Source organism: Chrysemys picta, chromosome 9 (genome assembly GCF_011386835.1).
Source record: "Chrysemys picta bellii isolate R12L10 chromosome 9, ASM1138683v2, whole genome shotgun sequence".
Classification (NCBI taxonomy): Eukaryota; Metazoa; Chordata; order Testudines; family Emydidae; genus Chrysemys; species Chrysemys picta.
The window spans coordinates 5,597,567-5,625,391 of NC_088799.1; the positions used below are offsets into that span (position 1 = coordinate 5,597,567).

Genomic DNA, 27,825 nt, shown 5'->3' on the forward strand with positions numbered 1-27,825 from the left:
ACGCATGTCCTCTGGAATGGTGGTTGAAGCATGATGGGACATACGAATCATTAGCGCATCTGACACATAAATATCTTGCAACGCCGGCTACAACACTGCCATGCGAACACCTGTTCTCACTTTCAGGTGACATTGTAAACAAGAAGCGGGCATTATCTCCTGCACATGTAAATAAATGTCTTTGTTTGAGCGATTGGCAGCACAAGAATAAGACTGAGTGGACTTGTAGACTCTAAAGTTTTACGTTGTTTTATTTTTGAATGCAGGGTTTTTTTGTACATAACTCTACATTTGTACGTTCAACTTTCATGATAGAGATTGCTCTACAGTACTTGTATTAGATAAATTTAAAAATACTATTTTTTATTTTTACAGTACAGATATTTATAATCAATATAAAGTGAGCACTGTACACTTTGTATTCTGTGTTGTAATTGAAATCAATATATTTGAAGATGTGGAAAACATCCAAAAATGTTTATATAAATGGTATTATATTATGGTTTAACAGCTCAATTAATAACAATTAATTATTTTAATCATGATTAATTTGTTTAATCGCTTGACAGCCCTAATTCAAATCACTAATATGTGCCTGCAGCCGTAACTCCTGCCTTATAGTTTGTGTGGGAATTAGGTGTTAAGCTTATTAACATCTTTGTCAACGGAAGACAGTCACCAGAGAAAGCAGCATGTTGTGTGCATGGCTATTAATGTTTCGAGGCGAAACAGTCTTTTAGCCAAGTCAGCATATCCTTTCTGCTCTGATGCAGTATATACTTACCACCAGTTCAAAGAGCTACACTGCTCCATTTGCTCTCTAGTGGGTGATACTTGGGCACGCTGGTCCTCTGAGCCACAAAGCAGCATCCCTTTCACCGCTCCACTTAAAATTGCAGGGTCTGAATTTTTTCCAACAAAACTGGAGAGGTCGTTTTGGTTTTGAACCTTCTTTGCTGGAGTTATAACCTAGCAACATTTGGCTTTGACACTTGGGGAACCTTTAGCTTCCCCTCAGGAGATTCACTCTGACATATCAGACAGTCACTCTCAGGGAACTGATGCTGTTAAATCCCCGCAAATCTACCTCAAGGCAAATCTTCCAAATATGGAACTTAGTATGGAATCATTCCACAAACCTGCGTCACTAATCTCACCCTCAGACCCAGAACTTCCTCCCCTCCCAATTACTGGGAAGTATCCGAAGTCCTGGCCTGTGTATAATGCAAGTGTGCAGCCACCCCTATTAGTGGCACTGGGCGGCCCTCCCGTGCTACTGTCTTATTTTTTGCCAAGCTGCGCACACATACAGGTTCCGATGCCAAACTCCACCAAAATGGCTACTTTTGTGGGCAGCTCAACTTGTCCACTTTCCCATTTTGACTCTCCTCTGGGTCTGTTTCACCAAACAATGGGGAAGTTCAGTGGGTTTCCTGTTCCGCTGACTTACCAAAGGACAGAGCGGGAGGCTGGGGGGAGATGGTTCGCAACTCAGAACAGCAAGCAGTGAGGAATGAGCTGGCCCTCTAGATCTTCTCTCAGAAAGAGACAGGGCAGCCGTGACTGAAGTACTGACATCGGGGGTGGAGGGAGGGTGCCCTTGCGGCTCTTAAGTTACTTTGGAGCAGGGCACTGCTCTGTGGGGCTCAGAAGCGCTGCCCAGCAGGAGATCATCTCTGGAGCTGGGAAGGCAGCTGCTTTGAGGAATTTGTAAGAAGCCCTGTCGGAGCTTGAGCTCTGTTCCTCTCCTGTTAGACCTGGATGACCGTAACCTCCCCCTACAGCCCTATGACAGTGCTTCAGCCCTCTGTGCCACGGTCTGTCCCAGTTCTACCTTCCAAACAGGGGAGAATGGGTAGGCAGCCGCCCTGGGGGGCTGCTAAGCATTTGGCGCACTGGAAGAGATGCTTGATCAGATTTATGTCCTCTAAATGTATAGAAGAGGGCTGAACTTTCTTAAAATGTTCTGCCTTTTTTTACATTAGAAACATTAGAAAAATCTGAATGTAAAGGCTGATCTCCCCGGCTTTTGGTGGACCTCTTGCAGCTCCTCGTGTATTGTGAGCTCTTACACCAGCTGGAGTGTTGAGTTGTTAACAAAATCAAGTGTTCATTCGGCATTTGATTTATAAACGCTAACAAAGGGAAAACACCCACTTCTAAGCAGTCTGACTAAAGACCCTTTCTCCTCTCATTTGCTTAATTTTCACTCTTTAATTTTATTAGTTTTCCAATTACCATGGAGTCTCCCAGGGTATGTTTGATAAGAAACAGCAAAGTGTGGGGAGAGGATGCTTTTTTGATGAAAACCATCCAGGCCCCGTTTACCCTCCACAAATGAACACAAACCCAATGTTATTGTTCCTTTAACTGACATTTAAAATGTCCTCCTACTTTCAGAAACAAACTAACGTTATAATTGGAGTGGATTCCGGTATTTATGGATGTTTTCCCTTTTGAGACATAGTCAGAACCATTTCACTAAAAGTGATACCTGGATAATTTCATAACCACCATTACTGCCTCCTTTCCAGTTTGCATCATAATTCACTGCAGCTGGGTCACACAAATGGGGGCTTTGCATGTAATTTACATCTAGCACCTACCATGTGATACCCACTGGCTTGCAGTGTACCCCACGACAGTAATCCTCAAGGGTCAAAAACCTTGGAAGAGCCAAGGCAGTGCCAGTGGATTCGTGCTAAGGAACTGGAGCCCAGAAGTGAAGTTCCAGAACAATGTCCTTAGAATGAGAAGTGCTTTTTCACTCCCCTGTTGCCCCGAAGCAAGCAAAGGCGCTAATCCCCACTCACCATCCTGCCCAGGCTGTTTCAAACTTTAGCTCTTTGTACTGGAGCTGTCTCTAAAAAGGTGTGGTTAGGATTTATTTATTTTTTACAATAGGAAAAGTGCATTTTCCCTCCTTTTCCATAACTCGTATGTCTGAAGGGATTTTGCTCAAACTTCACAATAAAATAAATAAATAAAAATCACCGGTCAGCACAGACCAAGCCTGGACAGTTTTAGCCTCAAAATGAAATGTTTCTAAACGTTCTGAGCGCATGAAAAGGGGGAGTTAAAATTAAACTTAAACTGCAGCGGTTGCTATGAGGCGCCTGCTGCAGACGTGTGACGTAAACATCATCCAGGAGTAAGGCCTGTTCTTGCCCCAATGTGGCATGAGGAAGACAAGTTACAATGTGTTCTCATTTGGGATCAGTGACTGAAAAGGGAGTGCTTCCTGATTAACGTAGAGTAATGATGCCAATGACTGTAACTCCAGCTTGCCTGACGTGTGTGAATTTTCAGAAGGCCACTGTCACTTCCATGATATATTAACGCAGAATAAACTCCAGGCTCCAGCCACCACTGAGCTCTCCGAATTCAAAGCCCAACAGCTTTGCCACTTGCAGTTGAAGTATTTTTACTTGAACTTAAGAGAACTTTTGGTACAGTTTGACTCTCCGATGTGAATGTATTTGGACAGCTACACTCTCCTGATACCGCTCTTAAATGGTCTCAGAGTGAAAACAGCCTCTGATCCATCTCTTTCAGTGTGGGCGTATTAAAAACCCCCAACCCCCCTCAGCCCCTCTGCAGTTTTACACTGTTGATTGTTTCCACTGTGTACACGGATTGCAGTACAATCTCATTTCAAAGAACTGGACCCACAGTGGGGATAACAGAGCAGAACTCTGTCTTCCCCCCACCCCCAATTCTCTTTCAAGGTAACAGCCAGGCTGTCATCACTTCACTGCACTCTGGCGTTTGAGAGAGCAGCTCTCGGGTACCGGATGCCAAAGGATGTCTTGCTCTGTACCAAGGACATTCTATTACCTTCCCACAGTTACACCTCACTAGGGCATGATTCTTTCCTTATCTCCTGCAGGGCTACACGGACTTCTGGCAGGAGGACTGTGAGAATAGAAACAAACACTCTGAACAAGGCTCCATCTACACTGAGAATCTTTAGCAGTTCTCCTACCATTGATCTAGCACTGACAATAACAATGGAAGCCCCACCCAAGACCAGCTGTGAGTGATGGCCACCAAGCTGTCTAGACCTGCTCTGAGCGGCATTAGCCAAAGCAGTGGTGAAGGACGAGTGCCCCCAGACCACCCTAGCATTTCGACCATTGCCAGCGCAGTGACGGGGAGAAGTGGTGAATATTCGAGTGCACAGTGCCTTTAATACAGCTGCATTTTCAAGCTTGTGAACAGGGTGTGAATTATACCCAGATGACTAATTAGTTTAAGGCTGCAGAAAAATCTTGAGGGCGATATCGTTCCAGCTTCCTGTGCTCTCGGGATAATGTGTGCGCTCAGCGCAAGGCAGGTTCAAAATGGCAGTAGCGGATTGCTAAGCTCTAGTTACCTTGAGCTGGAGAGGTCAGACCTGTGCAAGAAACTTCATCTTAAACTCCTTCCTGTCAAGAAAATGAACTCCAGCCTGGCCCAGAACGCTGCTGAGGGCTTTATTTCTACTCTGTGCACACAAGCCCGTGTTCCTCCCTGACGAGAGCCCAAACGTCCAGGGCCCTGGGGGTCTAATGAGAGCAGGAGTCTATGGCCATCACTTCTTTTTCTTAGCTCCAGCTTTTCCCTTTTTCCCTTTGTCTTTGCCCTTTGGCTCGTCCTCTTTAGACTTCTTGAGGGCCTTATAGGGGCCGATGTTATGGCGAACCATTGTGCCTCTCCACCAGGCCTGTAGCTGGAAGCAGGAAAGGAGGAGAGTTAGTTTTCCAAAGCTAGAGTCACACTCCCCCCTGTTCAGAGTGGCTGGTCTTGGGGAAGTCAGCTGCCATCGTGCCATGCCTCCCCCTCTAGGGGGTATCGAGTACGCCCCATTGGCTCAGTGCTGTGGGAAAAGGGACGGGCTTTCTGGTTGTCTGATGTTACATTTATGTAAAAACATTACAAGAAAATCCGAATGGTGAACCCGAGAGTGCCAGGGAATACTGCTCTGTGACACGTTCTGATCTCCAGCCTCCTCGAGGCACCCGCTGGGAGTGCCGGAACCTGGATCCCGCCCTAAGTCTGCTGTCTGCCAGCGTCTCCTAGGCCAGCAGCCTGGTGCCGGCTGCCAGTGCTACCCTCAGCACTGGCTCCATATGCACCAACTCTTTGCCTTGGAAACATTCCAAACCTAAGTGCTTAGATCAGGGGTCGGCAACCTGCAGCACGCGAGCCGATTTTTGATGGCACGCTGCTGCCTGCCAGGGTCCTGGCCCCACTCAGCCCCCCTGCCCACCGATTTCTCCTGCGGGGCAGAAGGCAGAAGCTTGGTCTTCCCGGCAGCCAAGCTCCCCCTCCTTCTCTTCTTCCCCCAGCGTGGTGCTTTCCTGCCCCTCCCACTCCCTCTCCCTGCCACCGATCAGCTGATCGCCCTTGCGAGGGGGAGGGGGAGCCGAGCCAAGCCACAGTGTGCTCGCTGCTCCTGGAAGGAGGCAGAGAAGAGGTGGGGACGGGGCCCTGGAGAAAGGGGTGGGAATGGGGCATATCCCCTCCAGCCCCCTGCCGTGAGCACTCCCACAAGCTGAGCACCCCAGTCCTCTGCCCTGACCCCTGAACCCCTCCCCCCACACTCCCAGCCTTCTGCACTGACCCATGAACCACCCCCACACACACACACAGCCCTCTGCCCTGAACGCCCTCACACACACAGCCTTCTGCCCTGACCCCTGCATCCCTACACACACCCAGCCCTGACCCCTGCATCCCCTCACACACCTCCAGCCCCCGTTCTGACTCCTGCACCCCCCACACATACCCAGCCCCCCCACACCCCATGCCCTGACACTTGCACTCCCCCACATCCCCACCCTGAGCACTAAACGAGAGCTCCTGCAACCCCCCACCACCAATTCCCACCTGCACCCCCAGTCTGGGGTCCCGGCTGCCAGCCCCTTGCCAGCCGGGGTTCCACAGGCCCTGCTCAGCCGGCTGCCGAACTAGGTGAATGGAACCCCAGGCCAGCAGCGGGCTGAGTGGGCCGACGGAATAAGATCAGCATTTTAATTTAATTTTAAATTAAGCTTCTTAAACATTTTGAAAACCGTGTTTACTTTACATACAACAATAGTTTAGTTATATAATATAGACACAGAGAGAGACCTTCTAAAAAACATTAAAATGTATTACTGGCACGCAAAACCTTAAGTTAAAGTACATAAGTGAAGACTCGGCACACCGCTTCTGAAAGGTTGCCGACCCCTGGCTTAGATACTAAGGTGATGGGTGCTACAGAAAACCCCTTGATAGATTTCCATGCAGTCTAGATTATAGACTAGCTGCTTTGGACTCTAGTTTACGGGCTGCACCGTGCTCAATTGCTAGCTCAGTGTTTTATTCAAGTAACAGCCTAGAGTGGAGGAGACTCCAGTGAGTCCTTCCGGCAACAGCAGAAAAGCCCGACTAAGTGTTCCTGATTTTTTTCTGCCTTAAATTAAATATATGGTACAGGTCTGTCTCATCTTACGCTGGGGTTACGTTCCGCAGTCAGCGCCTAAAACGAAAATCGCCTATAGTCAAAATTACATTGAGTGTAATGGCGGGTGGAATCGCCCGCACTACAGAAACAGTATTTAAATTATTATTTTTCTCTTTTTTTTTGTTTTGGTTTTGCCGACCGTGTAAAGCTGAAATTGCACATGTTAAATGCCCCTAAGATGCGACAGACCTGTATGTTCACATAGAATCATAGAATATCAGGGTTGGAAGGGATCATCTAGTCCAACCCCCTGCTCAAAGCAGGACCAATCCCCAGACAGATTTTTACCCCAGTTCCCTAAATGGCCCCCTTAAAACCCAAACTATCATAAAGAAGCAAACAACGGGCCCAACCCCACTTGCCTTCCTTTTGCAGGTCATCTTTAAATCCTCTCTCATTAGCTCTTGGGGCCGCATTTTCTAAAAGTCCGATGTGCACACGCAGTTGCCCACCTATGCTGGGACTGCACATGGAATCGGTACTCCCATCACCCACTGCTTCCGACATGCCCGTACTTGTTCTCAGCAAGTACTTCAATGCTACTTTTCTTAACCACGTTCAAAAGAAACCCAGTACCAGTGGCCCTGCAACAAACCCTGTGAAAGGCCAGTGGGAGGCAGCTTGAAAGCAAGAAGGCCGCCAGGTACAGTGTAGACTGTGGCACCTGCTGTAAAGGGACCAATGTCCTAAGCTGTAGCAGGTTGGGCTCTTCCTGGCCTGTGTAGTCACTAGGTGGTGGGCGGTTCTTGGACTGATGGAAGGGATTACACTGCAACCCTCCCTCTGTGGCGTCATCCTTGCTGCACAGATGGTGTGATGGACAAAAGGCCCCCCAAATCTTCACTCTGGGAGCCAAGACTTTCCCTTTATTTCCTTCCTGATTCAGTAGGTGACTATTCACTTTGTGGCTGTTCTACCCAGGGAGGGACGAGAAGAGTGGGGAGAACAAACAGCAGTTTGGACATGCGGCAGACCCCTCTCTTCTCCGCACCCCAATGGCGGCGCTTGCCAATCCCAGGCCATGCTGGCCAAACCTTTCAGTACGTGTTGCTGACTGAAAGGAGCCCCCTCGCGTACAGATAATTCATGAGCCGTATAACTGGTAGCACTTTCCCTTTTACCTTCTTGACGCTCTTTAATTCCAACGCATCCTGCTCTACCTTCCTTCTTGCTGCCTCCTTTTCCACCCGATCCTCGACGATGACTTGTTCAAATAACTGGCACTGCAGAAATGCACAGAGACGCTCTAGAACATGCTTCGCTTAGAAATGGACTGAGGGCATCATGATATCTTTGAATTCAGGAGCTCCCTGAACAAGGCTTGTCCCTCATAGCTACGCCATGGGGCTGATGTGCAAGCCACGGGCCTTCTCCCTCGGTTCCTTTCCCTGGGGGCTGTCCCAGCTCTGCAGTGCAAATGCTGCATATAACTGTGTTCCCCATCATAAACCTGTAAGTTGCCCCATTCACTGCCTGAACATATTGAACCCCCTGATGTTCTGCTGCAGAAAGTGTGTCTTGTCTGGCTTCTGGTGGAACAGGTGTTGGTAGCACGTCACCCCGAGCACATGGGGACGTGGCAGAATGATTGGGACACAGGGATGACAATTGACCTACGTTTTACATGCAGAATGGAAGATGAGTTGCTCGACGGGGCAAGGAGTTGAGTGTCCTCTAACTCCACAAGCAGGCGCTTAGAACTTAGTAAACAAGCTATGTCTACACTGCCCCGCAGTTCTGACTACCAGGGTGGGAACAAATAGTGTGCACTAGTGTAACCCTCTTCAACAGGACTATGTTCATGTGAACCAGGAACCTTTTTGTTAAACTACTTCTTTAGGAAGTTTTCACATGTTTACAAATCCTTGCCATGTAAATATCGGAAACAGAACAATCATTACACCAGTGAGATTTTGTTGAGAGATTCTCCAGGAACATTGTCATCAGAGCTTTCTGTTTAACAGGGTGTTACCAGGGTTCAGAGTGAGCATCATTACAACACCTACAATAACCCTTTAGTTAATGCCCACAGGGGGGGTGGGGAATTACACGCAGCACTTTGGTGCCACTGCTATTCATGCCCCCACAGTCCGAACTGCAGGGCAGCCGGCAAGCCCTCAGAGATAGCCCTTAGTCTGCACTGCCAGCGGTCGCTAGCAAGCGGGTTAAAATTCCACGGAGCCCCTCTCCCCTGGACTAGCAATAGCTTGTGTGACCCAAGGTGAGGCACACATTGGGAAGGGAATTTGTCCTCCCTTGCCCCTCACAAAAGCCCTTCAGTTACTTGCCACTCTCGTACACCCAAAACGGCCATAGGAAAAACAACAAACAATGGCATTTCTTGACCAGAGTCACATGCAGAGAACAGAGGATTCATGCCCCCTGTGGCTCCCTCCTGACACCACTTGCTGTGTTGTTCCTGCCTATTCTATTGAACAGCTCCATGGGTTACTCAATCTTTTCTCTCCCATAGTTCTCTTCCCTTGTTCTGGGTGAATGAAAAGAGTGAGGGTGGGGAAGTGCCCAGGGCCCAGCTTTTGGGATGTTGCCTGGGCAGTGAAATGCTGGTTCACAGAATCCTTTAGTCCACTGCTGATCTCATACCTGCTTGGCTAGTTCCTGCAGTGCTGCTAAATCATTTGCCTTGGATGCTTTTAGAGTGTTCAGTTCTTGCTGTTTAGCTTCCGTGTCCTTTTCATACTTCTCCATCCAGTATTCTAGCTTCTCTTCCAACTTCTGTGTAGGGGACATACTGTGACACTTAGCACAGCAGACAGAATGCACCGAAAGGATTAGTAATGCTACTGAAAACTTTCTATCATCTGATCAGTCTGCCGTCTTTCCGTCAGAGTAACATTGACGTTACACAGCACGGCAATTCCTCAGCGTACCCCAACCCTTCAAAGAGCCAAAATCCTGGAGCTAGTGCGGAGCTACTAGTGGACTGCAGAGCCCATCCTGGAGGTCAAAAGCTTTGGAGAGCCAAGCCATGGAGGGCTAAGGGGATGTGGGGCAATGTCCCTCAGAGGGGTCTGAAGAATGGAAAAGTTGGAGAACCGCTAGATGTTGGCTTAATACATGGTAAACCCCAGTGCAATAAATGACAGATATCACCCCAAAAGTGCTGGCCAAAAGAAGTACATATGGCTCATAGCTTCATCATTGATGATTAGGCCCTACAGATTCTTAGGCCTGGTCCACACTAACCCCCCACTTCGAACTAAGGTACGCAAATTCAGCTACATTAATAACGTAGTTGAATTTGAAGTACCTTAGTTCGAACTTACCGTGGGTCCAGACACGGCAGGCTGGCTCCCCCATCGATGCCGCGTACTCCTCTTGCTGAGCTGGAGTACCGGCGTCGACAGCGAGCACTTCTGGGATTGATCCGGGATCGATTTATTGCATCTAGACAAGACGCGATAAATCGATCCCAGAAGATCGATTGCTTAGCGCCGGACCTGGAGGTAAGTGTAGACCTACCCTTAGAATTACAAAGGTAAACTTCCATTTAGGGCATGCAAGCCACTTCCTGGACTTATCCCCAAACACGGCAGGGATAGGATCCATGGGACAGGTGCCCATGCCTTTTCAGGATGTGGACCGCATTTCAGTATGTAGATTGTTTCACGAACACCTGCACAGACTGCTTCCTCCCATTAACAGTTGAATAACATCCCTGGGGCAACGATAGCAATCACTCACATGGCAAAGTAACCCGAAGACAGTGCTGAATGACTTTTAAACTCTTACTGTGATTTAGCAGCCTGGAAAGGAGGAGTCAGCCCTGTATGGCCGGCCAATTCCCTGTGGAGCACAGACTACGCTATGAAGCCTTTGGATGAAGGACTCATACTTCTGCCTACATGTTATCACCTTTACTGGGAAATCCCCTCACTCCTGAACCTTGGTGGTGTCCAATGTCTCTGGGACGTAGGGAAAAACTACCTCAAAGTAGTCCCAAAGATGCCTTTTCTGACCACTGAGCCACTTGGCACCTCGCGTCCCCTAGAGATGAGGATGACAATTCTCTATACCAGACACAGTATAGTATAATATGGTACAGTTAGTATATTTTCAGCTCATTCTCAGGTGGTGTCAAACAATGATCATGTATTGGGACGGCCAATCATAGTTCCCTTAAGTCCTCAGTGTGACTTAACACTTTAAAATATTGCCGTTCTGGAAAGTGAACTAAACGTGGACCCACAGTCTGGCTACGAAGAAGGGTGATATGCTCAGGTTCCCTTTGCTTACTGATTGCTGGGATACATGTTCCCTGTTTCCCCTTGGAAGAGATGTGAGATGTCGTGTTAATACGTGGCTTTTACCTTTTTCGGCTAAGAAGTTTGAGAGACGCTAAAAAATATTAATAGGCTTTAAAAGGCAAGCAGTATTTACTTACCATCAGAGAAGTCACCGGTCTGAAAGGCCCTGGTTCAGTGCTGGGAAAGCTTTGTTTGAACAGTTGCATCGGAGATGACACAAGGACATGCTGTGATAATTGGGCCTACAAAGGTACCCTCATTATGGGCCTAACTGTGGGGAAGTGGACAGAAGTTTATAAAGCGAGACAGACTGAATTAGTTCAAACGAAAAGGCCTCCTGATATAATTCAAGGACTGTGTTAAGATCCTGCCTGGTAAACAAGAGAATTGTACGACTGGAAATGAACTGACCAAAATTGGTGTCGGAAATTAGTCCTAACTGATTAACAAAATGATGAGGGCATGGGATGTTCCACCCAGCACTCCCTTTTGGGGTCCTCGAGAAGAGACTTTGGGAAAAAGCCAGCTACCGCAATGCTGGCAAACTGAATGGAGGGGAATTGTAGAAATGTATGGCTGGAAAGGATCTTGAGAAGTCATCAAGTCCAGCCCCTTGCGCTGTGGCAGGACCAAGTAAACCTAGACCATCCATGGCAAGTGTTTGTCCAACTTGTTTTTAAAAGCTTCCAGTGATGGGGATTCCACAACCTCCCTTTGAAGCCTATTCCAGAGTTTAACTACCCTTAGAGTTAGAAAGTTTTTCCTAACATCTCACCTAAATCTCCCTTGCTGCAGATTAAGTCCACTACTTCTTGTCCTACCTTTACTGGGCATGGAGAACAATCACCGTTCCCTTTATAACAGCCCCTAACACATTGGAAGACTTAGCAGGTTCTCCCTCAGTCTTCTTTCCTCAAGACTAAACATGCCCAGTTTTTTTAACCTTTCTTCATAGGTCAGGTTTTCTAAACCTTTGATCATTTTTGTTGCTCTCCTCTGGACTCTTTCTAGTCTGTCCACATCTTTCCCAAAGTGCAGTGCCCAGAATTGGTCACAGTCCTCTAGCTGGGACCTCACCAGTGCCAAGTACAGTGGGACAATCACCTCCTGTGTTTTACAAACACTCTTGTTAATACACTCCAGAATCATACTAGCCTTTTTTGCAGCTGCATCACATTGATGACTCATTCAGTTTGTGGCCCACTATAACCCCCAGATCCTTTTCAGCAGCACTACCATCTAGACAGTTATTCCCCATTTTGTAGTGGTGCATTTGATTTTTCCTTCCTAAGTGAAGTACTCTGCACTTGTCTTTATTAAATTTCATCTGGTTAAATTCAGACCAATTCTCCGGTTTTCCAAGGTCATTTTGAATTTTAAACAGACCCTCCCAGATTGGTGTCATTGCAGATTTTATAAGCATACTCTCTACTCCATTATCCAAATCATTAATGAAAATATTGCCTAGTACCAGACCCAGGACTGACCCTTGCAGGACCCCACTGGATACGGTCTCTCAATTTGACAGCAGACCATTGATAACTACTCTTTGAATACGGTCTTTCAACGGGTTGTGCACTCACCTTATAGTAATTTCATCCAGACCACATCTCCCTGGTTTGCTTATGAGAACGTCACATGGGACTGTGTCAAAAGCCTCACTGAAATCAAAATATATCACCTCTACTGCTCCCACCAGGTTACTAAGCCTATCAAAGACGGTGAATAAAGGAAGTGAACACTGGCTGACAGAAGGGGAAGGAGTGAGCTTCAACCTTGGACCTTCTTTGTCCTAATCCTGAGAGACGTCCTGACCAGACTGAGCCACCGTCACATTCACTGACTCTGGCTAAATCCTAGAACACAACCTGGGATGTGAGACGGTCTCTCTCTCTCTCTCACACTCACACACTCTTTTTTCCTTCCTTACCTTCTTTCTTTCCTATCCCTCTCCTTTTGCCTAATAAGAGTCTGGCTTAGCTGGCCAAGACTGCATATTTTGCAACACTGCTGTAAGCCTATGACCAGAAAGGCAGCTAAAAGCAATGCCCTCAACAGGCTGATGCTGGTACAAGTTTTCCAGCTCTCTGAATGGCTGATAAGACCATGTGCTGGGCCTGTGTTTGTCCAACAGTGAGGTTGCAAGTGAAAGCAGGACCGCCGGGGGGAGGGGAGGGGAGGGGAGGGGAGGGAGGCAAGTGGGGCAATTTGCCCCGGGCCCTGCAGGGGTCCCGCGAGCCCTGGCCAAGAATCCTTTCCCTGGCTAGCGGCGCCTTTTTAATTTTTCCTCTCCCGGCAGCAGTCCGGGTCTTCGGCGGCACTTCGGCGGCAGGCCCTTCAGTGCTGCCGAAGACACGGAGCGAGTGAAGGACCTGCCGCCGCCACAGACTCGGAGTGCCACCCGGTGAGTACAAGCGCCGCAGCGGGTGGCGCCTTTTTTTATGTCCGCTCCCCCGCTTTGCCCCAGGCCCCCTGAATCCTCTGGGCGGCCCTGAGTGAAAGTCAACTCCAGAGACAGACACTGCATTGTCTCTTTTCCCTTTTGTGTGTGTTTCTTGTTTTGCCTTCAAGGAAATGGGATCGGACTTTAACAACAGCAAGGACAGCTCCAGCTCATCTCAACTAATGTCTTCTCTCTTCCCCAAAAAGGACAATTATTACAATTTTTAACACCATCTTAGAGACCGTCAGACATGGGTTTTCTTCTTCTAAAGACTCTCTACAGCTTAAGGGAAGGGAACAGGGGATGTTAAAATTAAAACCTTACTTAATACCTTACATTTCAAATGCTTTAACTGCTTTGCCTCCTTTTTCTGTATCTTTAATAAAAGGTTATAAAGGATTTTTTATAGTATGTTTGCCATGGTACTAAGCAGGCTGAAGTCTCTCTAGAGCAAACCCTGAACCTTGTCCAATGCTGTTGAATGTTGAACAGTTTCAGGGTTGTGTTAACATCTTTGACTCTTTGGGTCCTTTCTTCCATATAAAATAATACAACAGACATTATGGATCGTGGGCAATCTGAATTAAAATAACAGACATTATGGATGGATTGCAATCTGAGTCTATCAAAAGAGTTGTGAATCGATATTTATCCTACCCAGCTGGATTTCCCTCTGAGCAAACAGGCTAGGATAAAGCAAAAACAGATTGATGGCTTCTATAACGTCTTTCCTTGCCCCCAGTGTCCTAGTTTACATGTGCAACTCCTGGGCCTGTGAAGCTGTAGTTCTGTTGCATGTATTAATGCCAGCTCCTGGTGCTGCTGGAAGTCTGACCTGTTTGCAATGAATGTACTTTAACTTAAAGCCCAATTATCTGAACATCTTGTGGTGGGGGGGAGAACCCGCAGCATCTGGATGAACAAATCTGTCCCATCTCAATTTTGATTTGGAGGAAATAGATCCAGATTTAAAATAATCCAAAATTCAGGTAACCAGTGTTATGTTTTGGGGGCAAATGGTAATTCCAACAACAGTCTTGAAGCTGGTTGAGGGATAGATGGACATTAACTGTTTTCCTTAAGACACTAATTGCCACCCTAGGAATAAGCGGATGTGATTTTTATAGGTTGCTGCCTTAAGTGCTAATTGAAAACATTTGTCACCCACCATCTGTTGTTGCCTGAGGAAATTTTCAATCTCCACGTGGACTCTAATCTCCTCATCATTTTTGATCCTCAGCTTCTGTGATCAATAAAGACAGAACAGGTCAGAGGCTAGCTTGGCACGCACATATGCATACACTGTGACGAGGGTGCGCCGGCGAGTGACTGCTCGTAGTGGTGAATGGACAGCACGTCTGAAAGTGACAGGTTCTTGCTCTGCAGTGTCAATAAAAAGCCAGTTGTTCTATGTAAGAGAGTGAAATCTAGGAACAAAAGGCTGGTGGGTGAGATGGAGGAGCTTGTGCCACCTGCGTGTAAAACAAACCTCTCTTTGCAGGGTGAGTTACATGTTGGCTGTTTGGTGGCAATGCAATCTGCAGTCAGCCAGCTCTCGCCTTACTAGCTGGAGATACTTTACACGCAGGCCCAAAGATGGTGCTTACCTCAATTTCATTGAACAGGTCACTCTCTGAGTTGCTGCACTTTTTCTGGGTCTGGTAGACCTGGAGCTCTGTGTCTTTCTTCACATAGTGGCTCTCCATGTCTGTCTTGGCCTTCATCTCTTGAAGCTGGTCTTTGAGGTATGCAATCATCTCATTCCGGTTCTGAAGAATAGGCAGGAGGGAGGGGTATATGGGGGGGCATAAAAGTGAGCTTCAAAATGCAAGTCACCTCTCAATCTCTTGTGCCCACTACTCCAGGCAAACTCACCTGTGTCCCACCTCACATGTTTAAAAATCATAGTGCTGAAGGCTTCTCCCCCTCATCAAGACAGGGGGCTGGCGCTGAGTTATTGACTCTGGTGCTGAGTTACTGACTCTGGGAGATGGGAGAGAGGAGGGGCTGAGAGGGATTTTGCTCCCCACACTCTTAGGGCCATGTTCAACCCTGGTAGCCTCCATGTTACCTTATCCTCCACCATCCCCCTTGTGTCTCTGCTCATGTTTCAGAGTGTCACCTTCTGATCATAATGCCACTGGCCTCAGCAGAGCTCCTAGACAGGAGCTACATCACGATGGGGTTACGGTACTGAGAGTAAAATACATCATCATGAGGGTGTAATTATCCACCAAGCAAGCATTACAGTCTAGGAAGTGAAAGAATTAAAGTACTTCATTACTTAAACATATGCTTGAAAGGGTTGGATTTTATGAATAAATTGCAGTAAATGTTGATTTCACTGTACACACACACACAGAGATGAAAAAATATGTATAAAGATAAAATACAGAAATGGTTCTGGAGAAAGTAGAGTTTGATATAAGGATATTTATACTGTATATTTTGCATGTGACATTGACCATTTGTTTTTGAATGGTTATATGATTTGGCTTTTAGAATCTCAACATTTACTGTAATTAAATAATTGTTGTCTGACCATCCCCATAATTTCCCACAGCTTTGAACATTGAAATTGCAAACATTAAAAAGGGCTTAAAAATAAATATCAATATCTATTGAAATTAAAAAAAGAAATAGACAAAATGAGTTTTGCCAAACCCACTTAACAGCAATCAGAATATGCTAGGGGATGGAAATTCACACCTAAGGCACCCACCTTAATTCTGCCCTGTAGTGACACCATATTTGTTCCCATAATATAAGAACTAGGGGCCACCAAATGAAATTAATGGGCAGCAGGTTTAAAACAAATAAAAGGAAGTTCTTCACACAGCGCACAGTCAACCTGTGGAACTCCTTGCCTGAGGAGGTTGTGAAGGCTAGGACTATAACAGGGTTTAAAAGAGAACTAGATAAATTCATGGAGGTTAAGTCCATTAATGGCTATTAGCCAGGATGGGTAAGGAATGGTGTCCCTAGCCTCTGTTTGTCAGAGGGTGGAGATGGATGGCAGGAGAGAGATCACTTGATCATTACCTATTAGGTTCACTCCCTCTGGGGCACCTGGCATTGGCCACTGTCGGTAGACAGGATACTGGGCTGGACAGACCTTTGGCCATTCTTATGTTCCCCCAGAGCGTTGTCCAAATTCAACACGAGCTTCAAAGAGAAACCTAATTTTTAACCAACCCTACAGAAGGCAGCAAACAAAGAGGGAAGGCATGATTATCTATCTAGAGGTTGCAGTGACAGACAGGTCACCAGGCCTCTAGAGCCCTGATTCAGGAAGGTATTTAAGCACTTGCATCACTTTCAGTAGTTCCATTGATTTCAATGGCTTAACCTCCGGCATATGCTTAAGTAGTTTCCTGAATTGGGGTCTATATCTGGCTCTGCCACAGACCCCTGTGTGAGCTTGGACAAGTCACAACCTCCGTGCCTCAGTTTCCCCATCTATATAAAAAAAAAGACATCTTGGTTGTGAGGGTGCTAAGGTTTAATTCTTTAGTTTGCACAGCATGTTGGGCTCCTTGCATGGAAGTTTTTGTGTAACCAGAAAAACTAAACAATTGCAAAGCAAATTTAAGAACAGATGAAAATTGACCCTTGCTCTGTTCATATGTGCCACTACTTCTGGGAAAGCTTATCAGGGTGCACAGTATACATTCTGTTGCAAAAGCACATGCTCTGGGTGAGTAAGGCATGCTAAGGGAAAGTAGCTGGCTATGTGCTGTCACCCCTTTCCTGCTCACTCTCACTACAATGGAGAGCTGATATTTCCAGATGCAAGTTGGGTCTGAGCGTGCTCCCCTGGCAGAAGGGACTCCAGAGTTGAGAGGTACTGAGCTGATGTCTGCGGCTGAGTGTGTTTCAAGATGTTTGAACGCACTGGGGAACTGAAGAATGATTCAGTTTAGGAGGGGGCTTTTTAGTTTTACTTCGTTTCTCGGGGTAACAGATGAAGATTAGCAATGCAGGATCGTAACTAAAGGAGAATTCTCTTCAATATGAAAAGCACAAGACGTGCTAAGAATCTAAAGGTCATAGCAGACTAGTTTGCAGTTACGTAAGACTGAGCTTAACGCATCTGGTTTTACTTCTTGTGCCACCACGTGCCTTTGATTACTCAATCAGATTCTTCCTGTTTGCTTGCATGTTACAATGGCTTCAACATTCATCAGCTGAAGCTTGTGGCTGAAGATGAAACACCGAAGTGCTGGTATTATTTAGGTGATTTGAAGCCCACAGAAAGGCTCACGTCTTGTCGCTCAAGCACCATCACATTCCTTAACTGCATAAACATGGAAAGATTCCCAAAGGAAAAAGCCTGCTCCGTAGCACGGTGTTTAAAGGCCATGAGTCACTTGAAAAAAGTTCCTTTTCAGAAGAGTTTGGAACACTCAAAAGGAAAATCCTTCCTCCGCGTGCGCGCGCACACACGCTATCCCATCAGATATAGTCAGGGAAAGCAAACGATATTATAAGGCTCAGGACAATTAGGGCCCTTGGATGAGGTTTGTGTGTGTGTTAAAGTCATGCATCCACAATTGTTTTATGGTTTCTCAGCCTGACAGCCCACACTGTCATATGACTTGAGACAAATGACTTTATAGCAAGCAGAGACATGACCTATTTATGCTCCATAATATAGCAAGGTTAGCTGGTAATGGTTTGTATTTTCTTCCGTGAAACAATGCAGGAGGTGGGGGGGTTGTTGTGCTTCCAGCAGACAGAAAGGGGAGCTTGTCACATGGCTGCATTATCCGTGGTTTTCAACCTTTTTTCCTTTTGCGGACCCCTAAAAAATTTCGAACGGAGGTCCAGCTCAAACCCTTCCACTGATAGCAACTGCAGCAGGGTCACACACAGAGAGGGGGTCACTATGGTAAGCAAGCCCCAAACCATTTTAAGGCTTATGGGTTAAAAGCAACACCTTGAATTAAAATAAGACATAAAAACGGCCATACTGGGTCAGACCAAAGGTCCATCTAGCCCAGTGTCCTGTCTTCCAACAGTGGCCAGTGCCAGGTGCCCCAGAGGGAATGAACAGAACAGGGAATCAAGTGATCATCCCCTGTCACCCATTTCCAGCTTCTAGCACTGCAAAGGCTCCTAATAAACAATTAAGCCACAACCACCCTTCCCCTAGTCCTGATCCGCAGCACCATGCTATCCCAGCCCTGGGCTCCGCGCACACACAGCTCTGCCAATACCCCTCTGTCCCAACCTGCAATCCCCTGCTCTCCCAGCCCCAGGATCTCCAGGGTGGCTCGTACAAAACATATACTTGCCCCCCTGTAATTATATACACATTCTAACTACCCTTTTATAGAACAGGACTACACCAAAAAGGGCTGAAGTTTGAAACGTGCCATGGATCTAGCTTTTCTTGAAGATTAGGCCCATTCTATGGTTTGAAAGAAACTTGTTTTGATTTACCAAAGAGACAGGCCTGTGAAAATGGCCTGGGGCTTCATCCAAAGTCAATAATAGCCTGTCCACTGACCTAAATGAGCTCTGGATTGGGCCCATGCTGAGCATGCATAGTAGGAAATGTCCTTAACTCTCTACAGGTGTATACTTAGAGAAAGAATGTGCTTGCGTGTGCCATTATTTAAATACTTGTTTTAAGGAAATTGCAAACTCCAGCAGAGCTTGTGAAGTCTGTAAGACACGTCAGTCTGGATTGTTTCTTTTCCTTTTTTAAAGCATTAGGAAATTACATCCAAGAAACAGTTAATGTAACACTAAGGCTATAACCGAAGGAATGAGGAGTTGCAGAACAGGGGACGGAGCTTTCTCAGGGGACAGACCAAGATTGTGGCATGAACTCCCATAGGAACTAAGGACCATCACAAACCTCACCACCTTCCACTCCAAGTTCAAGGCAAGTTTCTATGACCTGGCTGCTTTACAGTAAACGCATAGGGGTGGGGAGTGTAAACATTTCTAAAACAAAATACTACACGGCACACATTTCTCTTCCCTGCAAGAGGATGAGAGAACAAACATGACAAATGTTGGTCATGCTACTTTGAGCACCTTCTAGCAGTGCATTAATATTAAGGTGATGAGCATGGTATAAGAACCTCTACAGAAAAGAATGAATGAAAGCTAAGTATCCATTCTAAATGTTAACTTGGTGTGTGTATAACCTACTCTCCCGCACACACCACGTTATATTCTTAGTTTTCTGCTAAAGGTATGTACCCTACTATATTACTGATTGCTGCAAAATGTATACTGTAAAATCTACAGGATGGGTAAATGCTGCTGGAACGTAAAAGTTTTCATTGCCTGACTTTTTGATACTGACTGTGCAACCTTAGGGTTACATTTGCACAGTTTTTGGCATTCAATAATCATAATCTGTATAGAATATCACCACTTCATCAATGAAAAATTAAAAGGAAAATGCTACACAATATAAGTGACTACTGCAGCAGCTATAGCTAACTGAATAAATCTTCAGAGGGGTAGCCGTGTTAGTCTGAATCTGTCTTGCATCTGAATTAGTCTGACTTGCATCTGAAGAAGTGAGGTTCTTACCCACGAAAGCTTATGCTCCCAATACTTCTGTTAGTCTCAAAGGTGCCACAGGACCCTCTGTTGCTTTTGAATAAATCTTATGCCTAGAGCTGAACTAAAGTCATTAATGATGCGGGTGCACAAAGAGAAGGGAAAGAACAAAAAGAGCCTTGTTAATTTCAGCTCTATTAGAAATACAGGTGAATGAGGAATCAATGTTTGCCAAAAGGACAAAATCAGTCGGGGAGAGTATTTGAGACTCATTACTGGGAATGAGGAGAGAAAAACAGCTGAATCGCCCTGTGAGTTACTAATTAGTGTCTTGTTAAGAGCTAACACAGCTCAAAGTCAGAACAGACAAGGAACAGCCCCAGAACAATTCATTTTCTTTTCTAAATCCATGATTATACCTGCTTGTTCTGTTTTCTCTTTCACACTCAGTCCGAAGGCTGGAGACTGCCAAGGGGGCTTTAGTCCCCACCTCCCTCCCTCTATTGTTGCTGCTCACAATGCTCCATAATCAACATGCTGTTTTTTCCTTTTGTAAATTAGTTGGCAATGTGCCAGATCATGAAAGGCTTGGTAAAGTTGCCTATCAGAAATTCCTCAATGGACTGAATAGAAATCATTCTCCCAGGGAGACCTAATGGGAGCAGGTTATTTTTTAGCAATGGGAGGAAAGCAGGATTTGAAAGTAACTTCATCTTGATTTGTTATCAAGGATCAGGCTATAAGGAAACCCAGGAAGAGGACTTTAAGTTGGAAAGAAAACGACTGCAGGCCACACGTTGTGAGGCGATCGCAAAGACAGAAGGAAGGTACTCAAAGAGCAGAAGGTAAAGGCTGAAAAACAAAGGATTATCACCTACAGCAAAGGCAAAAAAGTTTAACAAAGCTGAGGCCAAAGCAGGGCCGCCTGGGGGGGTGGCAAGTGGGGCAATTTGCCCCAGGCCTCGGGCCCCACAGGGGCCCCCACGAGAGGTTTTTGGGACCCCTGGAGCAGGGTCCTTCACTCACTTCGGGGGCCCTGGAAAACTCTCGCGGGGCCGGGCCCCCAGAGCTTCTTCTGCTCAGGGTCTTTGGCGGCAATTCGGCGGCGGGGGGTCCTTCCGCTCCGGGACCTGCCACCGAAGTGCCCCGAAGACCCGCGGTGGGGGGTCCTTCCGCCCCGGGACCCGCCACCAAAGTGCCGGGTCTTCGGCGGCGAGCCCCTCCCCCGCCGAAGACCCCAGGGCCCCTGAATCCTCTGGGTGGCCCTGGGCCAAAGAAAGCTCCAGCGGGTGAGGCACTTTTCCTAGTACTGGAAAGAGTTGTGGAAACTACATTAAAACAGAACAGCATGTGTAAGTTGGGCATACAAACACTGTTGGGCTTCTACAGCACTAACTTTGGCACCAGCTCTGCTCCTTATGTTGGTACAGTGCATGGACAGCTTCCCAGCATTACCCTATGGGTGACCTGAATCTGAACTGGAGGAGACAACGTGCGCTAAGAAATGGACAAAATATAATCCTCAAGTAACTGCCACACTACTTGAGGCCAAATGAAACAACTAATTTATTTCTTTTAACTGCCAAACAGAGGTCAACAGACTTTTAAACTGTTCCGTTTTCCCCCTTAGGGCCTGGATATAGGCTTGAGTCCAGTTTCAGCAGCAGAAAAGAAATATCTATTAAGTCACACATCTCCCTTTTGCAGACCAGTCTCTGACCTCAGATTCCTTTAGGTGCCAAACTGAAGACACTGAAATCCCCTAGAAAAGTAATCCTCACTCTCCATTTCTCCTGGAAAACCTTTGAGCTCCTGTGTCTGTCCTTCCTTGGTTCACTACCTATCTTATAACCATTTGTTCCTTCAATATTGCCTTCAGTGGTTCCTCCTTTCTGCAAGGTTCACCTGGGTTCTTTTTGTCTCCTCCTTTTCTTCCTCCTACACTTACCCCAATTTATTTAATCTGCCCCCATTTGTCTCTTCTAGCCCCTCTATGCTGATGACTCTCAAACCTACTTTCCACTTCAACATTTCTTCCTGTCTCATCGATGTCACGTTTGGAGGTTCTGCTGTTTCCTCACACTCTACACCGTTATATCTGAGCGCCTCATCTTTCCTCCCAAACCTTCTCTTCTCTTCTCCAATGCCAATACCATCCTTGTCCGACTTGCAACCGTAGGATCGTTTTTCAGTGGCTCTTGCTCTTCCATGCGCATCCAGGCTCTCGCCAAGTCCTGCTGCTGCTTCCTCTTCAACTTTTATAAAAAGTAGCCCTTCCTCGATGTGCCTTCAACTGGAAATGTTTTTCCATACCCAAGTAATCTTCTGGTTCAACTACTGCTACGTCCTCCCCTCTGGACTCCATTTTCCATCTCGCTCACCTCTAGTCCATCAAGAATACTGTAGATAAAATGACTCTCATTTGCCACTCAACCGATCACTCCTTTGTACAGATCCTCTCCTGCCTCCTCCTCCCCTACTGAATCAAGTGTCAGATTCTTGTCCTTGCCTTCAAGGCCCTGCACGGCTCTGCCTCTATCTCTTCTGGTTTCTTTTTGCACACCCCTCACTCCATCAGTGTGCAGCAGCATCACTCCCTTCATTTCCCTCTCACTCTCTCCTCTTCAGGCTTTCTCCCTTCTGCCTGGATCAACCCTTTATCACAGAACATTATGCCCCCACCATCTCCATTAACGCCTTCCTTAGAACCTATTTATTCCACTAGGCCTTCAAAGGCTAATCCCTGTCGGTATTATGTCATCCCCATCCCAATTAGCACCATCCTCTGGGTTTCCCACTGCATTCAAATCTGATCTGCGTCTCTTTTAAATTGTAAACTCCCTGTGGAAGAGACTATTATAGCGGTACAGCACTGATTGGTGCTTTAACAGTAATTAACAATCGTTCAACACCCAGAACACTGGTGATGTAGCTACACTCGCTCTTGTTTTGTTTCTATTTTTCCCTGCCTGCCCCCAAATGAGAGAGTGTTACTTGTGTGCTCACACCCTTTCATCAGAGACTGTGAACCTCCCTAGGAAGGAGAGGTCCCGGTCTGGGCGTGCTCAGTAACACATTTCCTCTCTAGCATGCTGCCCATCTCGGATATTCTCACCTGAAGTTCTAATTCCTTTTCTTTCTTGACATCTTGCAGCCGTTTCTGGAGGGACTTTATCTCCTTCCTTCCTTCCTCCTCCCTAGAGGAAAAAGCAAAAGGGGAAAAAAACCTACATTCCTTGAATTCAGCACGAGAGAGTAGGGTTAGCTTTCCCCAGGAAGGGGACTTCCTCCCTTCTGATGCAGTGTTGCACCTTACAAAACACAGCCCTGCTCCTCCTGCTTGCGCTGAGAGCTTGTAGGTTGGAAAGCTCCCCAGGACTCTGCAGTACCACAGGGTGAACCACCTGTCCTTGGCTGGTTGGCAAACAGGCCATTTCTTGTCCACTTTAAGCTTCAGGGAAGTTATGTATCTGAAAGTCATAAACTGGGATGTGATCATAGCGCTGATGACGTGGTAAATAACTCCACAGTGCAGTGATGTATGGTTCATGTATAACTGCTGAGCCAGACAGGTGGGACTGATTGGGAGAATGAAGCAAAAAATGCAGATTTCTTCCAACAGAAGCCTGTAGAGACTCCACAAAGACTTGATTTATTTGGTTGAGAGAGTAGAGGAAGGAATCCTACTATTTGGGGACAGCTTCTATACTAAAACTCCCATAAATTTCAATGCAGGATCATGTCCCTAATCGCTAGCCATTTCCAGATTACACAGGCTTCAGTTTTTGTATAAGACTATTTTTGTTAAGGGTGAACTGAAAATCTATATGTTTAAAAAACAAACCTGTTCAAATTCTCAAATCAGTAAGGGGAGATGTATGGACACCAAAATTGACAAAGATGTTTACATTTAAAAACAAAATCCTGGTAGTCTTTGGTGCAGGCATATTTTCTGTTATTGATGGGCAATTGGAATCGTTTTTTATTTGCACCAGCTTTCCACTTTATCCTTACAAAAGAAGAAAAAAAAATAAATCTGTGCCTTAAAATGTATAGCCAGTAGCCTTCCAGCTTGTGTTTCCCTAGCCCATGTCACTCTGATTTTTTTCTAAGGTTTTCTGCTTATAATCTAATATCCATACAGGGGCTTGGGTGCATATGGCACTTCATTAATCAATTTGACAGGTCCCTGCCCTAAGGAGCTTACACTCCAACATACATTCCATCTTGAAGAGTCACCATCTGGGTGAATGTGATTGAGAGAATGAATTTCCAGTCTTATTACAGGATAAAGACTACTTTTAGACTCTCACGGGTTGACACTTAAAAATCAAATACGTAAATTTCTCTGTAGATGTCCAAAAATCAGGGGGGCTCGGGGCTTTTGCATATACTGTAATGAATAATCTCTTTGTAATGTTCCCTAGTACACTTTAATATAGTACTGTTTCGAACAGCACTATCTTAAAGCGCACCAAGGAACCCTTAGTGTCTACACAGACCAATTAATCCACAACACATTGGTGCGCTTTAGAAACCACACCTCTGTAGCCCACATTACTGCTCCATTTAGACAAACCTTTAGACACATGTAACCATTTCCGGGGTTTATCGGTGTTGGGATTTTTTTTATCGAGTGTTTTATCGGACAAAACCAAAAATCAGAAGCCATGTTATACTGGAAGACATTTAGGGCTCACTCAAAAAAGTGCAAAGGAAGGTGAACCCTTGGCACTGATTAGACACATCTGATGGATGGGGAATAAACTGAGATGCCATTTTCAGGTGTTGTAATTTGTCCATTTTCTGCTTGAACTTTCTGATGGTTATTCCACAGACAATCACCACTCGTCATTTTTCTTCTGCCCCCTGCATGGGTAAGCAGAACAGATCCCTCTAGTTTTAGATAGTGGGACAACTGTTGTATGCAGCAAGTATCCACTTGAGGAAATTAGACACTTCTCACTTAGGCCTCCTCTGCTTTGGGGATTTGCCTCGATCACAGCCGTTGGTGGCCACCACTGTAGCTGCTTAAAGCCATAGTGTGTGCTATGGTGCTTACATTTGTTTGAAATCAGGGTAAGCTTCACCCATGCAAATCGCAGCATTGCCTGCCTACGCTAGATGCAGGATTCTGCTGTTTGCTACACAGAGCAAAGCAGCCTTCAAACAGTGGGAAATGCTGGTGGTGAATTCCCCTCGCGTGACAGCTGCCATCTTGGCTGATACACCTGGGATTGAACTGAGGACCTCCAGAGCCAAAAAGCATGACCTACAGCTTGAGCTAAAGCTCTGTACTCGGGGCTGTAACAAACTCCTATTTGCTGCAGATCGCTACAGAGGGGAACCTGGAACGCACTCACCAGTGGGTTACACTTGCCTAAGGTAATGCTCTGCTGATGGAGGCAGCTCTGCCATCTCTGTGCTCCCTGTCCCCAGCATAAAGGGAGGCAGGGGGCACGTCAGTAGCATTCTGGTGGCAGGACATGGGCAGGAGGGGGCGTTCCCACCGGAGACAGGACAGTAGGCCCAGAAGTGACTTCTCTCCCTAAATGTAATGTAGTGAATGTTTACGAAGTACACGGCAATGCTCAGATGGAAGAAGCCGTGTTCTCTTGTATCCTGTAAGTGAGAACATGTACTCAGGAGCAGTGGTGATTGAAGCTGGGAAAATGCCTAACACAACCCTAACCTGATGATGGTGGTGTAGAAGTTAGACTTCCTCTCCTCCTCTCTCCGCACAGCTTGCAGCAGACTCTGAAACGTTCCTGAAGTCTGCATTTCCTGCAGAGTTTCTGCAATCACATCGCTCGCATACTGCCTGCCGACAAGAACAAGGAGGAACACAACAGCAACTTAGACAAAGATGTTATTTTCTGGCAAGTCAATGCCTGGCTCAAACATACTGGCCCCTTTATTGTTCACTGCTAAAAAAGTTACAGTAACGCAATGTCCTGCTTTTCTTCTGTTCAGGTTCTTACACCAAATCCAAGGCGTTTCGTAGCTATAATGGCTAGGGGTGCGAAAAAAATCACTCCCCTTACCCACGCCGGCAAAACCTCTGATGTAGATAGAGTTATGTTTCCCCCTATAACTCCCACTTGTGCATCTGGAGTATTTTGTAGTATGGTGGAGGGATTACGTTTATGCCTTAAGACCATCCAGTGTGGCTGAGTTATCATTTAACATTTATATTACAGTAGCACCAAGAGGCCCCACTCAAGATGGAAACCCACTGTGTTAGGTGCTGTACAGGCATTCACACAAACATGGTCCCTGCCCTGAAGAGCTCACAATTTACCAGCATGTAGAATTTCCTGGTGCATATGTGATTACATTCTCAGTGGCAATTCTGCATTCATTTGGGAATTTTTTTTGCACTGAATTTCCTTGAACTCCTTCATTTGATTTTGCTGCTTAATTATACAGGCCAAGATTTTCTAATATATGTGCCTCATGTTAGATTCCTTAAATCAATGAGCTGCTATGTGCTCAGCACTCTTTCAAATCAAGCCATCTAATTAGGAGCCTAAATATGGCTAACATCTGGTTCCCTTTTTAAAAAAAATCTCGGCCTTCGTGTTCATTAGCTGTTCGGTAAAGCAGGATGGAGTGCACAGCAGTAATAGTGCTACAGTGGCATCGTATGAGACACTAATTGACTGAGCTCAAGAGACAATGCTCAGCCTGTTTAATTAATTTAACTAATAAACTAATATTTGCTAGAGAAACCTTGATCCCAAACACTGACACACCAGTACTGGATGGCTCTAGGGATGAATTATTGAAAGGTCATCAGTTTGGAGTCTATTAAAGTGACCAAAAATCATGAACACTAGACCATACTTTGCAAATCTTTGACAAATTAGTTGGTAGTGTCAATCCACTTCCTAATGGATAGTTATCCTAGTTCCCAAACCACAGTAAATGGCCTCCTTGCTGTCAGTCTAAGCAGAAGCCAGAGTCTTGAATGGGTCTTGAAGACTAAACTCCCTATTCCCGCCAGGTCAGGGTTGAAGTACATTAGCAAGGAGGAGGGAAGCGTATATTGCTGCTATCTGTTCTGGAGATAAATGAAGGGCTTCATAGTCTTCAGGTCTGTCATCTGGCACCGTTCACTAAAAGTCACAGTCCTTTCTGATCACTCACCTATCAGCTTGAACTTTTCTGAGGTTATCGGAGGACACAGCACTCTGTTTTGCAGCCCTACTAAAAAGATGATTGGCCCTTTTTAGATCTCCACTTGTCTCTTGCAGCTGCTGCCCCAGTTCTGTGAACTTCAGTGACTCGGAGGGAACTGTTGGCCTGTTCTCTGACCTTGCTGACATGAGATGTTCAAACTTAACCCCCAACTCCTTCTGGCTCTTGACGATTTCACTAATTTCTTGGGCATCAATCTACAAGGGAACAAAAGAGATGTATGTGCATAAGGGACAGAGGAGAAATGAAAAAAACTGCAATGTTATGTAACAGAAGAGGAAAAAGTTGATTAAACAATAAACGAGATTAGAATCATGTCCACAGCCATTGATATAGTGTATTAAATTACACACCAAAGAGACAGGAGTCTGAAATCCAAAAAAATGCAGTCTTTATTTATTTATAATGCATGCTTGATTTTGCAAAGACCTTTATCCCTCTTTAACTTTAAGCACAGGGTCAGGAGGGGAAATTCAGAATATTGGCCGCTACCTTCGTAACAAGCTATATGGAAACATTTTGGATATTTTAGGGCAGTCTAAGGTGTGAGTTGGAAAACAAACGATAGAGATCCTCCGCTGATGTAAATTATCATAGCTCCATTGAGTTAGGACAGTTAACCAGCTGAAGATCTGCCCAGATGTACTGTATGTATGTGTATTTGTGTGAATAGGTATATAAATTGTATACACTAAATGTATACAGACAGGTGCGAATTAAAAAAAACTACTTTAAATGAACAATATTAAAATAGCTTGAATCTCAAGTTCTTAAATGACCGAACTTCAGAAAAACCTGAGCTTGGCAAAGAAACTGCTTTAATGTAATGTAGTATCTATAGGCACTTTGATAGGTACCTTAAAATCCCTAGGATAGTTCAATTACCAAAGGATGGAGAG

The 27,825-nt window shown here is 45.8% G+C and overlaps 1 protein-coding gene across 4 annotated transcripts in view; it reads right to left on the reverse strand.

Annotated features, from left to right (window-relative positions):
* Positions 1-226: 226 nt before the first annotated feature.
* The window catches only part of IQCG (IQ motif containing G), a 40,672-nt gene continuing 13,073 nt past the window's right edge, over positions 227-27,825 (reverse strand). For 2 of the 4 annotated variants that reach the window (XM_065557583.1, XM_008173724.4), the window contains 8 exons: positions 26,876-27,123; positions 25,419-25,547; positions 22,842-22,923; positions 14,809-14,970; positions 14,370-14,444; positions 9,095-9,226; positions 7,612-7,713; positions 227-4,711 (listed from right to left, as the gene is read on the reverse strand). In XM_065557583.1, coding sequence (XP_065413655.1) covers positions 4,574-4,711; positions 7,612-7,713; positions 9,095-9,226; positions 14,370-14,444; positions 14,809-14,970; positions 22,842-22,923; positions 25,419-25,547; positions 26,876-27,123 — 1,068 coding nt within the window. In that variant the 3' untranslated portion in view covers positions 227-4,573. The remainder of the gene's footprint in view (positions 4,712-7,611; positions 7,714-9,094; positions 9,227-14,369; positions 14,445-14,808; positions 14,971-22,841; positions 22,924-25,418; positions 25,548-26,875; positions 27,124-27,825) is intronic. The other 2 variants (XM_042843921.2, XM_065557584.1) reach the window with 2 other exon arrangements.